The sequence below is a fragment of the Rhyacophila brunnea genome, unplaced genomic scaffold (assembly GCF_057557595.1).
Source record: "Rhyacophila brunnea isolate RB1 unplaced genomic scaffold, BYU_Rbru_1.0 scaffold_3, whole genome shotgun sequence".
Lineage (NCBI taxonomy): Eukaryota > Metazoa > Arthropoda > Insecta > Trichoptera > Rhyacophilidae > Rhyacophila > Rhyacophila brunnea.
This window is the reverse complement of record NW_028232965.1, coordinates 29,176,679-29,193,692: the sequence shown is the minus strand read 5'-3', so window position 1 is coordinate 29,193,692 and position 17,014 is coordinate 29,176,679. Positions and strand designations below refer to the sequence as shown.

At 30.9% G+C, this 17,014-nt stretch overlaps 2 protein-coding genes across 2 annotated transcripts; one reads left to right on the top strand and one right to left on the bottom strand.

The window, feature by feature from the left end:
• Positions 1-7,228: 7,228 nt before the first annotated feature.
• On the bottom strand, positions 7,229-7,525 carry LOC147068193 (endocuticle structural glycoprotein SgAbd-2-like). Its single transcript, XM_085952620.1, has one exon. It carries the CDS (start codon positions 7,523-7,525, stop codon positions 7,229-7,231), a length of 297 nt encoding a protein of 98 aa, XP_085808746.1.
• Positions 7,526-11,261: 3,736 nt separating this feature from the next.
• Positions 11,262-11,558, top strand: LOC147068192 (endocuticle structural glycoprotein SgAbd-2-like). The gene has a single exon (XM_085952618.1). It carries the CDS (start codon positions 11,262-11,264, stop codon positions 11,556-11,558), a length of 297 nt encoding a protein of 98 aa, XP_085808744.1.
• Positions 11,559-17,014: the final 5,456 nt, after the last annotated feature.

Below are 17,014 nucleotides of genomic sequence, written 5' to 3'. Positions count from 1 at the left end.
TACTTTTTTTTATTTAAAATTAAATTTTAATGCCATTTACACACATCAACAACCAATTTTCACTATCTGGAACAAAACACTCATTGAAATTAATATAATTTTTATTAAAAAACGTAAATCCGTACTCATCGTGTACTCGCCTAAACAGATTATAATATTATCACAAGTGTAGTTTTAGATTAAATAACACATATTTTTTACTAACGAATAGAGGTAGTAGTTTTAATATTAAGTAGGTTAAAATTGTACTGACCAACGAAAATACATTATATCAATTCTTTCTCTTGTTTCATCGCCGATTAGAAGCCAGCCACAATTAGGGCAATCTTCGTTTTATCATCTCCTCACAATAGTTAGATGGAGCTATATAGTCGTACTCCTTCTTTATTTGCTACGTATACCGTTGACCTTTTCTTGGAAAATTTTCTGGAAAATCGTTCACTCATAATAAAGACAAAGTATTGCAATATTAATTATGGTTATATTGCTACGAATAATTTCTTTCTTATTCGCTTAATATATGAACATTAATCTCCCTGTCAGTCCAATGCATTTTGAATACAACGCGTCTATAAAGTCACACCTTGAAGGTCTCAACTTTTAGTAAAATTAATTAGTTTATCATCCATGCTATGAAATAAATAATAAGTAAGAGGAGATAACAACGAACCATACGCAGTCTCAGTTCCTGGTTGAGGTGTTGATTGCTAAGGAGGCATCTCATTTTGTGAAAGCCAGCCCTTAACTTTCTCTATTAATCGTTGCAATGCATTTAAGCTATCAACAATTAGATAGGTAATACGTATATAAATTAGTTGTTATTCAGTGGTGAAGAATCGATACTAATTGATTATTTATCGCCAACCTTAACTGGTAAGAATAGTTTAAATACGATGATTTTTTGAATATAAGCCGACGAATATATTGATTTATTATTCCATGTGTAATTATTAATGAAACTACAAAATTATTTGGTCTGTAATCTTAAATAATATAATGATTAACTTGGAGAAATAAAACCACTTTCTATAAAACAGTAATATTTAAAATAAACTTAATAGAATCATTTTCACGGAGAGGTTTTTTAACAGATTTTTGTTTTTACGAGAAATGGATATTAGCCACTTTCTCAACTTATTATGTTTATGCTTTGGATTCAAACAGCATGGGATTTTTGCCAGACCCGAAATACGAACTCATGACTTTTTAAGTCTTTACAAAAACTATTATAGTTCGTGTACCTTTATTTGGCGATACATGATTAGGTCACTGAATTATTATGATTGCAATTCAAACATCATTATCCAAAAACAATACTTAATATGTTGAGGTCATTGCTTTGACCTTTAATTGATTTATGTGGACATCATAATACATTTGTATAATTGATTCTGTCATAATTTTTACGGAATTATTATTTACGGCATAGGTGTGTAATGTGTATGTTTACTATGATTATTTCTATGTCACATATTTGTCTCTGCATTTTTTTATAACTTTTAACATTATTTTTTATAAGAGATTATAATTCTAATAAATGTCACTTTTCATAATATTATGTCTTTATGTATCGAAATCATAGATCACAGAGAGGCAACGAATCGATGCTTTGAGATGATGTAATTTTGGAAGCATATACTCTGGATTCTCTGAACTGTCAAGAGCACTGACAAACCTATAATCGAAGAGCAAAGAATAAACATCAGAGCTTCTAAAGACTTTCTATGATTGATAGCATAGACCATGAAAGAGGAAGAACATCCTTGTGCTGGACTGATTAAATCAAGAATGTGACATAATTTTAATCGTCATTGGCACTCAATCAACTGAATTCATGGGACACTTTAATGTATCAAGTGAAGAATTGGAACCGCTCATGAAGACCAAGATCCTCAGTAATGAGGCAATACCTGAGAATAAGATTTTATGTGAGTAGTAAGTACTAAGAGATTTTAAATTGTTTATATCAGAATCAAGAAATAATGAGTGCTGAAGATTGAAAGAGTTAGGATTAATTTTCGCGTCATAATAATATTATACAAGACCTAGCGAGACAGACTGGCGACCGCCAGCTGGCTCTGCTTTAAATGGTTTATCTAAATTGTTATAATAATTGTATTTCGAATATGTAGGATACTACTCCATAGCGTCCTGTACAACATTAATTTTAACTTGGTTAACATGTAAAAATAATCTTCAGAAAAATGCTTCCTACGTCTGATGACAGAAATGTTGTAAAAATAAGTATGCGATATGTACCAGATTTTTAGTTTACCTAGATAGAATATGGGCAATGACCAACATAATATTATTATAACCACAAAAAATTTGCATAATATTCACGGAATTATTTCTCACAGTACAAATGTTGTGACATTATTCCATTTTAGCCTCTTCATTTTACACTTTTGTTTGAAGGGGTGTAAAAACAAACTATCCTTTCATATTATTAAACATCACCTATGTTGGATATTATTGTGCAATTTACATGCAAATAATTATTTCCTTGTAAGATAGGTATATCATTTCGTGGCATAATAATTTGACGAGTTCATTTATCAAATAATAACTTTACATTTAAAACTCTTAATAATTGTATGTTTATTGTGTTTAAAATATAAAATGTAACAAAACATAACTGGTTTAACTTTTTCCATTTTTCTCAAAACAAGAATATTGTTGGATACAACGTTATTCCGGGCAAGGGCTCAATTGTAAATATTTGGGCACATAATGTTGTTGAACAAAATAAACTGCTTATGAGTTTATGATCCACACACATAAAAATTAGAGGGAACGTTGCTTATGTACTTATGTAAAATGTTATTATTATTATTTCCATAACAATATATCTAATTTGAATGTTTTGGTTTACTCTTTTTAACTTTGAAGATACTTTTTTTCAACATAGTCAGCGGTGCACTTGTATTGGTATAATCCTCAGCTTTACAATGATTACTACAGATTACAATTGAGTCGCTTAGAATCATAACTCACATATTGCAATTTTGTTGTTTTTTAGTTAAATATGCCAAGTGATTCTAAATGAATAAATCTATATACCGAAAAATAGTTGAGTATTAAAAGTCAATTTAAACCGTGTGAAAATCGTTGACAAAGTTCATTGTTGGTGTAATATGTCGTATATTTCAAAGAATAGAGTTTTGTCACCAACGCCTTCCTAACCAATCGGGGAGCTCTATTTCTCATAGTATGCTGTATGTCTGCAACGTTAGGAGTATTAGGTATATATATTTAAAAAAAAAAGTTATTCGACTCTCTCACTCATTAATATTCTAGGGAGTTCAATACTGTTCTTCTAATTACAAAAAATAGTGCTCTGTTGGTTTTTAGCGATTATCTCAAAACTTGATTTTTGGAATATGTGAGTTATGATTCTAAGCGACTCAATTATAAAATATATAATGTAAGAATAATGTGTATGAATGTTAAGCACATTATTTGTGTGAATCGTAAATAAGGGAAGTATTTAAATATTACAAATACCTTTATCATCTGATTTAAATTCAGAGGGGACCTAAATTATTAATGTATTGTTTACTTAGCTGATAAATATTTTGTAAAATAAGTCCCTATCACAATTTTGTATAAAAAAACAGCCTTGAATTATTTGTCTATAGGCTTAATTCCAATCGAATCGGCAGACCAGAAAAAAAATGCTTTGTTAAAATGTCCCAGTGGGATATAATAGGTAGCCGTTGTTTCGGAGGAGATCGCTTTCACGGGCTTGTGCGTGATACGAACCGATTTGTTATTCAACTACTGCCACGCCAGGCACAAAGACTACACCCCCGTTCTCACTTTGTCGGTGCAATCCAGTTGTTTGTAAATTTAATCTGGTTTCTCTCTGAATATTTTATATGTCAATCTTTAATGTACTTCGGCTTCATTGCAAACCGTAAGCAGTGGAAAACGTTAAAAGCTTTACTATAACGATAAGTGAAAGAAAATTATATCATAACAAAAACAGAATATCTTGAATTGTAGAATATAACCGTTACACACTGTTTACGAATAAACCGACGTTTCCCATTTATTTGTAGTTATGTAAACTTTGTATATGTTGTATATATTAAAAAAAATGTTTTCTTTTGCTGCCGATTTATTCAAGTTAAGATTCTTAAAAAAAATATTACCCGTTGAAAAAAAGTCTTATTTTTGAGATTGATTGATGAGATTCCCAATTTATTGCAACCTATGACACACTGAAAATGTTTCATCATTCGCTAAAAACATTTAGGTTTTAAAGTAATTATTGCATTTAGTTTTTACATCTTGTGTTACCTACTGTATTTCTGAATGCTAAATTAAGACCGAGTAGTTATTACCCTTATCTTCAAATTAACCATGGCTGTTGTTTAGACTTTTAATAGAATTGACAATCAGGAGCACTCTATTCTCTTCAGTTTGTTCGTTCAGTTTCTGTAAATATTATATTTAAAATTTTGATTGCCGTATTTTTAGCTAGTCTTCCATAATACTGCAATCTGACAAAAACCAACAACCCTTGTTAGTAAAACCCTTGATTTTGACATGAAAAACTCTAGAGTGACAAGAAATTTATTAGAAAAAACGCAGTAATGTATCAATGATTATATAATAATATATCACGTGGCAAAAGTGTTAAGAATGTCGATGATGAATTTGGCACTTATGTTGTTTTCTCAATATGCGTTTGGATCCAGAGCATGATGTTGAATTGAGTGAATAGCTAACAACTTAAAATTGAGAGCAGAGATAAACAGAAAAGATATTGTCGGACTATAATGCGGCCTTTTTTGTAGGTTTTATTACTTAAACTACTATGATAATGATGTACATTAGAGCCACAATAATTATTTAATTATAAAAAGAAAGTACCTATCTACCCAAAGTCGAGATAATGATAAATTTGGATAGTCGAAAAAAAATACAACCATTTTTCGGAATAACGATTTTTCATTGCATTTTTTGAAAAAAAATCATCCTTTTTTTACTGATGTTTATATATAACTAATGACCTTAATGCAATTATTTGAATAAAAAAATTCGTCTATTAAATAAAAAAATGATGATATGTTTTAGGCTTAATTAAAATAATGTTAACAAACTGCACTATTTTGTCTTATCACATATAAGTCAAACACAAATGAAGTTAATTCATGGGTCCACGATCTAATTTATTCCATCTTACTCTAACTCATATCTGTGTTACTAAGCGCTTTCGAAAACTTTCTCTGACTCTCACTCCCATGTCGGATTTGTCTATATTTCACTAACAAATACTTTTCGTAAAAAATACCATCTAAGGGAGGTGGGCTAGAGCCACATCAGATTGTAGAGGAATTAAAATGCCAGACACGAAATTGAATGTTATAATTAATTATTAGAATTAGATTTACATACAGCAGTAATGTTGTTGACCAAATCAGATACCCAGTGTCATTTCATGACAGTAATTTTAAATATGTCACCACATAAGAATGGTATCGAATATTTGGCATGGTAATTGCTGTCACTAGGTAAAAATCGATATTTTTTATTATTCAACTCGGTGTTTTCCGAACTGCGGTACAAAGTTGGATTTTAGTTGGGTGTATGGAATGTTTTATGTTAGTTTGATATTTTTTAATTTTAAATTATTATAACTAGAAATGCATGAGTGTAGTCTAAAAGTTTACTATTATCTCTTATTATTGTAATCCAATGTGCAGTGTGCTTGCTAAATCAAATTGAAATGGGGTAAACACCCATTGGAAGTTTGAAAAGCGCCGATAACTGAATATTTTATAGTATTATTTTAAATTATTAAGCTCGACCATCCCACAGCTAATAAGTTATTTGATAAATATAATATGACAAGTTAAAGCAATTCTTATACTGCCTGGTTTCTGGTTTAATTTGGTCTCTCTTTATTTTTAACTATATTCTTATAATATGTTAACAATATAGTTTATTAAATATTCATTTGAAACTATTTTTTTAAATGTTTTCTACTTAGCATAACATATCAGGTATGCAAGTAATTATATAGTAATGGAAACTTTAGACCAATGCTTTATAAAGAAAACTTAAAAAAATATATACAAATATTTATCCGATGCGTACTGGCTCGCGACTTAGAGTGTTTATCGAAATAAAATGAGATGTTAATGGATAGCTTTGACAGGAAAATATGTATTAAGAAACGTCTTTCGGCCATATATGATAACGATACAATCATGAGAAAAGTACGATTATGAATTACTTCCACATCCTCCCATCGTTTATTACGTGAAAGTGTGATGATGATGGGTAAGTTATGGATGAAAGAAAATCAATCACCCAAGAGGATCTTCTTCAATAGACCAGAAGGGAAATACAGATCGTGGTAGATGTCGTATCCGGAAATCTGTGCGCATGCAGTTGACCGTATCATAATTTATTGTGAGCTGTTGTATCTGAAGTAGATTGGCCGTATAGGATTATGATGAAATTCATGTCTAAATAAAACACTTAAACATAAGTAATAAAAACCACTGAGATACAAGGGAAAGAGAGTAGAAAAAAAGCAGGTAAGTAAATTAGAATTACAATCATATCGTATATAGGTACATATTATTTATATAGAATTCTGAATCATTAAAAAGTAGATTAGGAAGTAAGTGCTCGTAAGAATCGACTCGTAGCATATCAATGACAGCGTTATCATTAAATATTTGATATCAATCAATATCAAATTAATGTTATATTGAATCCAATAAAATTGAAACATCACTACTGTTTGCAACGCTCCACGAACAACGCGTCGTTTTTTAACTTATACGCATTCTTTTTTCGATAAGATGACTCACGGTGAACTGTGATACAGAGAAGAATAGTACGTACAATTTACGTATAACCGGTGGATCTAATATGCATAAATTGAAACAGTATCTCTGTGGCTATTATAGTAGTGACATTTTCTGAGGTCGGTCAAGACCTATAATATTGGATTGTATTGCCGATGTAGTATCAACGAGATTTCATACAATATTTTTTCCGTTAATAAATGTACCTACCCATTTCGACCTATAATTGTAGTGAAATTACTATGGGTGTATATTTTTAGGTATTTAAAAATAAATTGTTATATAATTTTGAATGCGTTTCATTTATTGCTTTATGACTAACATTTTAATAAATAAATAATAATATAATGACAATTTGGTTAAAGGCAGTAAATTAGCTGAGTTCGGCGATATATTTCTTAGGCTACAACAGAGATGGGCAAATGTTCTCCCTCAGCCCTGAATCCTTTCTCATCAGCGACCCACTTGGTGCGGTAGAGCTTGCCATCGGGAGCGGTGAAGGAGTATTCGCCTTCCTTGACGAGAGCGTGGTCCTTTCCATCGAGAGTTGGCTTCAGGGCTCCGGTCTCTGTGAAGATGGTGCCATCTCCGCTGACGTACCGAAGAGCGAACTGACCGACTTCGTCGTGCTTTTCTGTGCGTTCCAAGACTGGAATGAATTTACCATCTGGAGCGGCGAAAGCTCCGACGACCATCAGACAGACAACGAAGAGCTGAATAAAAGAATTATTTATATGTACACGAGTGTCTAATATATTAATATTCTAAATCATGAGTGCAGATACATTTAAACTAATCATAGATACTAGGTATACATTTTTTTAGAAGATATTGTACTTTTTATTACAGTAATAACATAGGGATATTATAAAAATGATACATTTTATGATACTAATTAAATAAATAATTATTGTTTATTTTTTCCAATTATGTAAAATTCTAATATTATGATTGAAAATCAAAGCATATGTAAATTCTGAAAGCTTTAATTTTTGCATGAATATAAAGCTTTTTAGATGTTCCACAAAGAAACGACTTTTCAATTTTACGTCATTTCAAATTAAGTCCAATCATGCACAACATGAATTTGATGGAGTTGTAACGTTATTTTTCAATAGCTATTAAAATATACATCAAAGTAATATAATATTATACCTTCCACGATATATTTACATGAACGTACGTTTTGATGAAAAAAAATTGTAAAATACATATTTTTCCAATCTTAAGATATTTATTTACAGAACTCTCCATATTAGGTTTTTGAAGAGGAAGTAATAATGTTGAAAAATAATGTTTAAATGTTTATTACTAATCTTATTAAAAGAAATACTTATTATTTTGAAATAGATATATCCTAATCTGCCATAATAAAGTTAATTTAATGTTAATTTTTAAAGTAAGCACATTATTTATAAAACTAACAAAAAAATAGTCATATATATTCTTGGAACAACTAGTGAGTTAAGAAATAAAAATTAAGAAAAACAAATGAATACTTACGAATTGCATTTTGATTGGATTGTTTGCTTGAGGAACTCAATGAAACTGATGAATACGAACAGATTTTTTGCGCTTTTATAGTGCAAAATTAATTTGGCACAATGTAATTATTATTCTATTAACAAAACAACTACGAGATGTAATTTAAATAAAATGATCCAAAATTTGATTACAAACTCGAAAAATTAACAAATTATGTAGGTAACAAATTGTATGCCCATCACTTCACGCCTTTAGGCGTTAATTTGCATATGACACTATTCAAGGTAGGCTGGCGCCTAATTGTCATACAATTTCAGGAAATTTTCGCAATACATAATACATTTTGAAAACGCGTGTAATAAGATTACAAAGTCGATCTTTATAAAACAACCTAACAAAACATTACAAATATTATTCAGGAATGAATTATTTAATCTGTTATGCAAAACATTATTCATATGTACCTAAATGAAACCTTTACAATAACAATAAATATTATAAGAATATTAAGTCAGATGAATAAATTACTTATGTAAGTATGCGTTTACCCTGAAAGCCATAAAAACATAAAATAATCTGATAAGTAGGTAAATACTTAATTATATTTGTCATATTAAAACGTACCTACTTATTTAATTTTTAAAATGGTAAACTTTTAGCATCTATGGTGGCCAAGTTAGTATAACGGTCGTTTACTGAGCGCGGTTCAATCCTGCGTGTGTTAAAAAAAATTATGTTGTTTCGTAATGTGTATTTCATCCAGTTCAATAATCCAGTGGGATGGACTAATGGTTAACGCATTCGCTGCTGAGTAGATAATGAGTTTTTAATTAGCACCTTTAAAATGCACGTTAATTACATCGATCGGCCACCTGGTCATTACGCGCATGTGCGTCTTCAGCGTCCAAAGTATTAACAACCATTTCACATAAATAAAGTATGTTGATATAACTTCTAATCTATCAAAGTCCATATGCCGCGGAAAAGCAAAAATGGTACTTTGTTCCCATTTTTGCATTAAAATCAATCTGTTTTTCACATTAAATTGTCTAAAATTCTATGTTTATACATTTTTATTATACCTATTCTATTTCTCAAAGAAAACAAACGTTTTATTATTTTATTTTTATTCTTAATTTAATAATGATATGACCATTTCAATACAACACAAGGAGAGTATTAATGCATGCACCCATGGTACTATAACTGGTGGCCTGTCTCTTTTACGGTGTAGCCATAGGTCACAGCTGTGATCAAACGGCTGGAAAAAATACTTTCCCTAATGTGAGTGTTAATCCACTTAAAGGATTCAATGAGTTGGTAGAATGGCTAACAGTCATTCTTCGTAAAAAAAAAACAGTATTTTAATATGTGGAGATATAGGATTTTTATACTTATTAGCGAAAATGGTAATTACCTACTATTTATAATAAATAGTAAACAAAATATTTGTTGTATAATGCATTTTGATTAAAAGTTTTTTTTTAAATAGGTATTCAAATAATTATGTTTGTCTGGATAATAATCAGGGATATTTAATTAATAATAAATTTAATGAGCGGTATTAATATTTTGTCTTTTAATCATCTATTTCCTTGATACAGTCAATAACAATGTACTTTTTGAGTGAAAGCTTCTTATAAATCTGTAAAGGATTTGTACAATGTCAGCCTTTAACGAAGTCCAGAAAATGTTTTGTGTAATTTCCGTCAACAAATATTTAGATGCCCAGACTATAAATTGTTTATTTTGTTTTCCATGAGGCTCAGTCGATGGAAATTGCTTGGTGTAATGAATTATCCATTGTACGTCCGTTTAATTAAGTTTTATTAAAAAAAAACTCTACTGAAGAATGTACTAATTTGATTAGAAATAAAAAGTGAAATGTTAAGAGAAATATGTATTCTAATTGGTTGAAAATCGTAAAATATGTTTACCTTTATGTGGGTAATATTTTTTCTCACGGTAATTCGAATACATAATATATAAACAGAACTAATTTGTAAACTATTTACGCTGGTGGCTATTTTATTCTTGTAGTAATTACGTTAATTTTAATTTTATCAACATAGTAGTATTTTTTGGAAAAAACTATTAACTAAGTATGTAAAACATATAAAATTTATTAAATATTACGAATATTTAAAAAATATTTATATATATATATTTATATTAATTATATAAAAAACAAAATCTGTTAATACAAAATACAAAAAAAAATAGTATGGAACAATTGAAAAAGATTTCGCAAATAATGAAAATGAATGAAAAAAGACGCGAAATGCGTACGTGAAAAATAAATATTGCTAATGAGGTACCCATTTGTTTTGTTAATTAGTGAAGCATGTACCTACATATTACAGTATTTTGATATAAAAGCCAATAATCGTTTTCCAAATGTATTAGTTGCTTTTTGAACGCAAAACTATCACAATGCAGTTCGTAAGTATATACCTATTGCAAATTTAACTGAATTTTAATATATTTAAAAATGATAATGTTTATGATATTTTATGAATGTTACACCATTTTGTTAATATGTTGATACTACTTTAACATTATGTAATTTTAATTGTACATATTATTATAACCGTGTAAATAATTAATATTTTTTATTTTTAAAATTTACGTAATTCTTGTACGTATTTTTTATTATGTTGTATATTTAATTGCTAGGTATCTATTTAGAAATTCTTTTGACAAATTTCGTTTCGTTTTTTTACATTCAATTTTTTGGGTTATTTCAAACATCTAAAAAATTCTTGACAAATGTAAATTTAATATTTATTATGAGCTTTGGATAAACACATAAAAATACTTTCTTTTATCATTTTAAATAGCAGACCTCGTTAATATTCTTGAAAGAATTTACTTTGTCATATTTTTCTGTTTAAAAAATATGCTTACGTATTTATATTGTATTTTCAGCTCTTCGTTGTTTGCTTAATGGTCGTCGGAGCTTTCGCCGCTCCAGATGGCAAATTCATTCCAGTCTTGGAACGCACAGAAAAGCACGACGAAGTTGGTCAGTTCGCTCTTCGGTACGTCAGCGGAGATGGCACCATCTTCACAGAGACCGGAGCCCTGAAGCCAACCCTTGACGGAAAGGACCACGCTCTCGTCAAGGAAGGCGAATACTCCTTCACCGCTCCCGATGGCAAACTGTACCGCACCAAGTGGGTCGCTGATGAAAAAGGATTCAGGGCTGAGGGAGAACATTTGCCCATCTCTGTTGTGGCATAAATAATCAATGAAAACCTTCAAAACCCGAATACGCTAACTTATAATATTATGTAAATAAAAACAACGCAATAAATTATTTGAAAATATCTTTGTTTATTTTATTATTCCTGGTAATATTATATTTATAAAAATCTTATTCGACCAACTAAATACACTTTTACTGAACAATTTAATACATATTTAATTTATTTTAACATCCCTGCAGAACTTCTAAAGTATGGTGAACACCGATTAATAGCAGCAGTGCATGAGTTAATGCTTAAAATCTGGGAGTCCGAAAGCATTCCAGCGGATTGGCAGATCAGCGTTATCTGTCCAATATATAAAAAAAGGAGACAGACTGCGATGTGAAAATTTTAGAGGGATATCACTCCTGAGCACAAGTTATAAGGTATTCACAATGATCCTGAAGACAAAACTGGAAGGTTACGCGGAAAACATAGTAAGTGAATATCAAGCTGGCTTCAGGGCAGGAAGGTCTACAACGGATCAGCACTTCACAGTTCGCCAAATACTGGAAAAATGCTGGGAATTCGATGTGGACATTTATCAGCTCTTTATTGATTTTAAGCAGGCATATGACAGCATCGACCAGGAAAAACTATTCACTGTCCTTCTGGACTTTGAAATCCCACCAATACTAGTCAGGCTTGTTAGAATCACACTGCAGAATACACTCTCCCAGGTGAAGGTGAATGGCCAACGGACGGAGGGCTTTGAAGTATCTCGGGGTCTTAAGCAAGGAGACGGATTGGCTCCCATGCTGTTCAGCTTAGCCCTCGAATCCGCTATCAGAAAGTCTCAAGTGAACAGGAGCGGCACTATATTAAGCAGACCGAGCCAATTGGTTGGCTACGCAGACGACCTCAACATGATGGGTAGATCCATACAGATTGTGAATAAAGAATTTGACCACCTCCAAAGGGCCGCACTAGAGATTGGCTTAAGAGTAAATGAAAACAAAACTAAAGTCATGGTACAAAGCCGACAAAATCAGAGTAGGCTGGGCCAAAGTTCCAGTTTTGGAAACCATCAATTTGAGGTTGTCAACCGGTTCACATACCTGGGTTCCAATATTACAAAAGAGAACGAGGAACTGGAAGAAATAAAAGCCCGAATAACCGCTGCAAATAAATCGTACTTCTCATTGCTGCCCATATTCAAATCCAGAAATGTCCACAGAAAAACTAAGACGCGGCTCTATAAAACCGTCATACGCACAGTCGTTGCATACGGGTGCGAGTCATGGACGCTAAATGTGAAAGCAGCTGAAATGGTGGATTGCTTTGAGAGAAAGATCCTTAGGCGGATATACAGACCCATGAATGATGGTGGGGAGTAGAGAATTGAAGTGGCTAATACGAGGGTGGGTCAATAAGTCCTTAGAAAAGCTGACAGGTGGCGCAACTAGTACTGTAAGCGGTTTGTTTTCATGCAGCGGCACTACCGATTCAGTATGCTGCGAAGTTTCAATCAGATTGGTCGGGTTGTTGTGTGTTTCTCGTACATTTAAAAAAAAAATTTGCTTGTGGAAAATGGAAAAATGGAAAATGGAGAAAATTTAGTTTAGAGCTGTTATTAAACATTTTAATATAAAAGGGTTAACAGCAAAGGAAATAAAAAATGAGTTGGATTTAGTTCACGGCATATCTGCTCCTTCACTTGCAACTATTTATAACTGGTTAAATGAATTTAAACGTGGTCGTACATCAACAAAGGATGAACCACGCTCAGGACGTCCTGTAGAGGTGACTACACCAGAAATGATCAATAAAATCCACGATATGGTGTTAAGTGACCGAAGATTAAAGTTGAGTGAGATAATTGAGGTTACAGGGATCTCAAAAGGTAGCGTCATTTCTATTTTACATGACAAATTGGGCATGAAAAAAATTTCTGCAAGATGGGTGCCGCGTTTGCTCACAGTCGACAATAAACGCAATAGGGTGGTGGCCTCTAAAGCCCTGTTGTCGCTCATGCAACGCAATTCGGATGAATTTTTTCGTCGCTTTGTGACTGTAGATGAAACATGGATACACCACTATACTCCCGAGACGAAAGAACAGTCAAAGCAGTGGATTGCGAAAGGCGAACCATATCCAAAGAAGGCGAAAACCGTAAAATCAGCTGGTAAGGTTATGGTTACTGTATTTTGGGATGCACGTGGAATTATTTTCGTTGACTATTTGGAAAAAGGAAAAACAATAACAGGGGATTATTATGCATCTTTATTGGACCAGCTAAAAAACAAAATTGAAGAAAAACGGCCTCATTTAAACAGGAAAAAAATCCTCTTTCATCAGGACAATGCCCGTGTTCACACATGTTTACGATCAATGGCTAAAATTGAAGAATTGAAGTTCGAATTGGTCGACCACCCACCGTATTCGCCAGATTTAGCCCCCAGTGACTTTTTCCTTTTCCCAAACTTAAAAAAATGTGACAAGTGGACAACGTTTTTTTTCAAATGAAGAAGTCATCGATCGGACAAATGCTTATTTTGAGGACCTTCCGAAAACTTATTTTTCTGACGGTTTAAAAAAAATTGAGAAACGTCTAACCAAGTGTATTGAGCTCCAAGGAGATTATGTTGAGAAATAAAAAAAAAATACAAAAATAAAAACTGTTTTAATGCTTTTTTCTAAGGAATTATTGACCCACCCTCGTACCAAGATTCAAAACTCTCCAACTTCATAAAACTCCAGAGGCTAAACTGGGCAGGCCATGTCCAGCGCATGCCTGAGTCACGAATACTGAAGAAGATCCTCGAAGGAAACCCAAGAGGGAAAAGGCCAGTGGGAAAGCCACGCACACGATGGGGTGATAATGTTACAAAAGATGCCAACCAGATACTAAAAATCAGGAACTGGAAAAGACGTGCGGAGGACCGTTCCGGCTGGAGGACAGCGGTGGAGGAGGCCAGGGCTCGACTTGAGCTGTAGCGCCATCAAAAAAGAAGAGTACTATGTAAATTATAACTTTTTATTTCATATTATTAAATAGGTACACAAGATTTAAGAATATATAAATATTTATTTTGATTTTTTTAAGAAATAATTCTTCAAGTACCCGAAGTACCTCAGTGTGTAACAATTAATGACAATTCACATAAATTACAGACGGATTGATTTAACTCAATAACACTCACATAATATATAGTGAAAGATATTAATTTCGGTCCCACTCATAATGACTTTTTCTAGATTGTTCATATTTTTTTCAAGTTATCCCGTCATATTAATTATTAAATTTATTTTAATTAACTATAACTACATAATATAAATTAATATATAATTAATTAATTATGAATGGACACTTAGTACACTATTCTTTTACATTTATGTACCTTGTGGAAATATTGACAATGAAGTCAAGGCAGATAAAATGGATAAACTCTTTTGAAATACGTATGATACTGAGAGAATATGTTTCCAATTCTACGGATGGCCAACTCCACGAACTCCTCTTTCATGAAAGATACATATTTATTATATATTTTTGGCGTTATTTTCAAAATGCTCACTTAGTTTATTAAAATTATATTGCTTGTGGGATTGCCAATAATCCGGAAAAGCATATAATAAATGGTAAGTAAGAAACATTCAACATATGATTATCGAGGGCCATGAAGGTATACCAATCGGTGGAGGTGGCTAGAAATATGATTATTATGAATGACGTTTTCAACTATTTTGGTCTTATGTTGATAAATACTATAAAAATATATAAAAAAATTGAAATGTTTAAAGTATTACCTATTATTATTTTTTAAAAAAAATATAGTAAAACAATCTCTACAAATTATACCAAAATGTGAACTTTATTAATTATTTAATGGGTTATTTAAATTATTATTTCTTGAAAATAGTAAGGAGTAAATTCAAATAGAACATTCTCCATTTGTAATTAAATAGATACTTAGAGTGGCGTGTGTAATAGATATTTTTTGCCTAAATTATAATTTTTTTAATACAAAACATGTATCTATAATTAATTGTACTAATATAGTAATATAGTTATAGTTGAAATTATTTCTACATAATTAAAAAAATAAACTAAATATACTTAAGTACTAACCTACTATAATTTTAATTTAATATATTGACGAGATATGTGAACATACTTTGTTGGTTAAAAAAGTACGAAATGGATAAAATATAGTAGGTATGTACCTGGTTTTACCAGATACTTTTTTAAAACTAAATAAGGTTTTTTTAAATACCCCTTATAGCTTCAATTACTTATTTTTAAGTAGGTACCTACCGAAAGCACTTTAACGAAAAGTATTGTGTTACAAATTGGAAATGGCAGGTTGTTATCTACATTTATTTTGTTATTATTTTATTTCCATGGTAGTGCTATGGTATGTTATGATATATTAGATGATATATAGATTATAATTATGTAAAACAGACCAAGTTTGATGTAGTATGTAGATGAAGTATGATTTTTTTTTTAAATTTATATTGAAGATGTGTTGGAAGGTAGTACAAACAGACTTATCGTTTATTGCTGTTATAGGCAATAGTATTTATTGTCATCACTTAGAGCTATAAATAACCACATTTCAGTTAAACCTAAATTTAAAGCATAGGTACGTCGTAAATTTGCAAACGATACATTTTCAAAATGATATCAAATCGTACATTATTTCGCCATTTATTGTCTTCATACTCCTGGCAAAAAAATAGTCCTATGTGAAATCACATCAAATATGACTTTTGACATTTTTGTCGATTAATTTTGATGTATATTGTCGTATTCAAATATAATAATATTATCAAAAAAATCAGATACTTACAGAGTTTCAAATTAATATAACATCTTTTGTAAATCCTAAAATCACTTATCCTCATTTTAAATAGAAGAAAAAAAACTAATATTCATGGCTCGAAATGAAGTGGAGTCAGCTCCAATTCACTTAGTGAAAAATTACAGATTGTGTTTTGGTTCATTTATTATTAATAAATACTTTATTTATTTGATTTTTTCCCCTTAAAGTTTAATTCAAATCGTGTCACTTTATAAAAAGAATGCTTACAGTAAGTCTGTAGTAAACACATAGTATTAAATGTATTATAGAAGTATGTAGACTTATATTAAATTTCTCCGCCGAAGGTTGGTTTAAAAATAAATAAAAATTCGCACACTTCATTATTCCATCCGACTAATTATTGCTTCAATTTCATTCAATCATCAATTCAACATTCTTGTGCTGGTCAAAGTACTAAAGTTCTGAATGAAAGCTTCGTGATAGATAAAGAAATGACAAGTATATATTTATATATATTTTGAAATGCTCAAAACTGTAAAATTTTGAATACGCTGAGAGAAGTAGGAAGTGGCGAATCTTATTTTAAATTATATTTTCTCTTTGTTAAAGAAAACGGTTTCTCAAAAATAAGTAGAGCTTACCATTTTCATGTCAGGTATGGCGATATTATAAGAAATTTCTC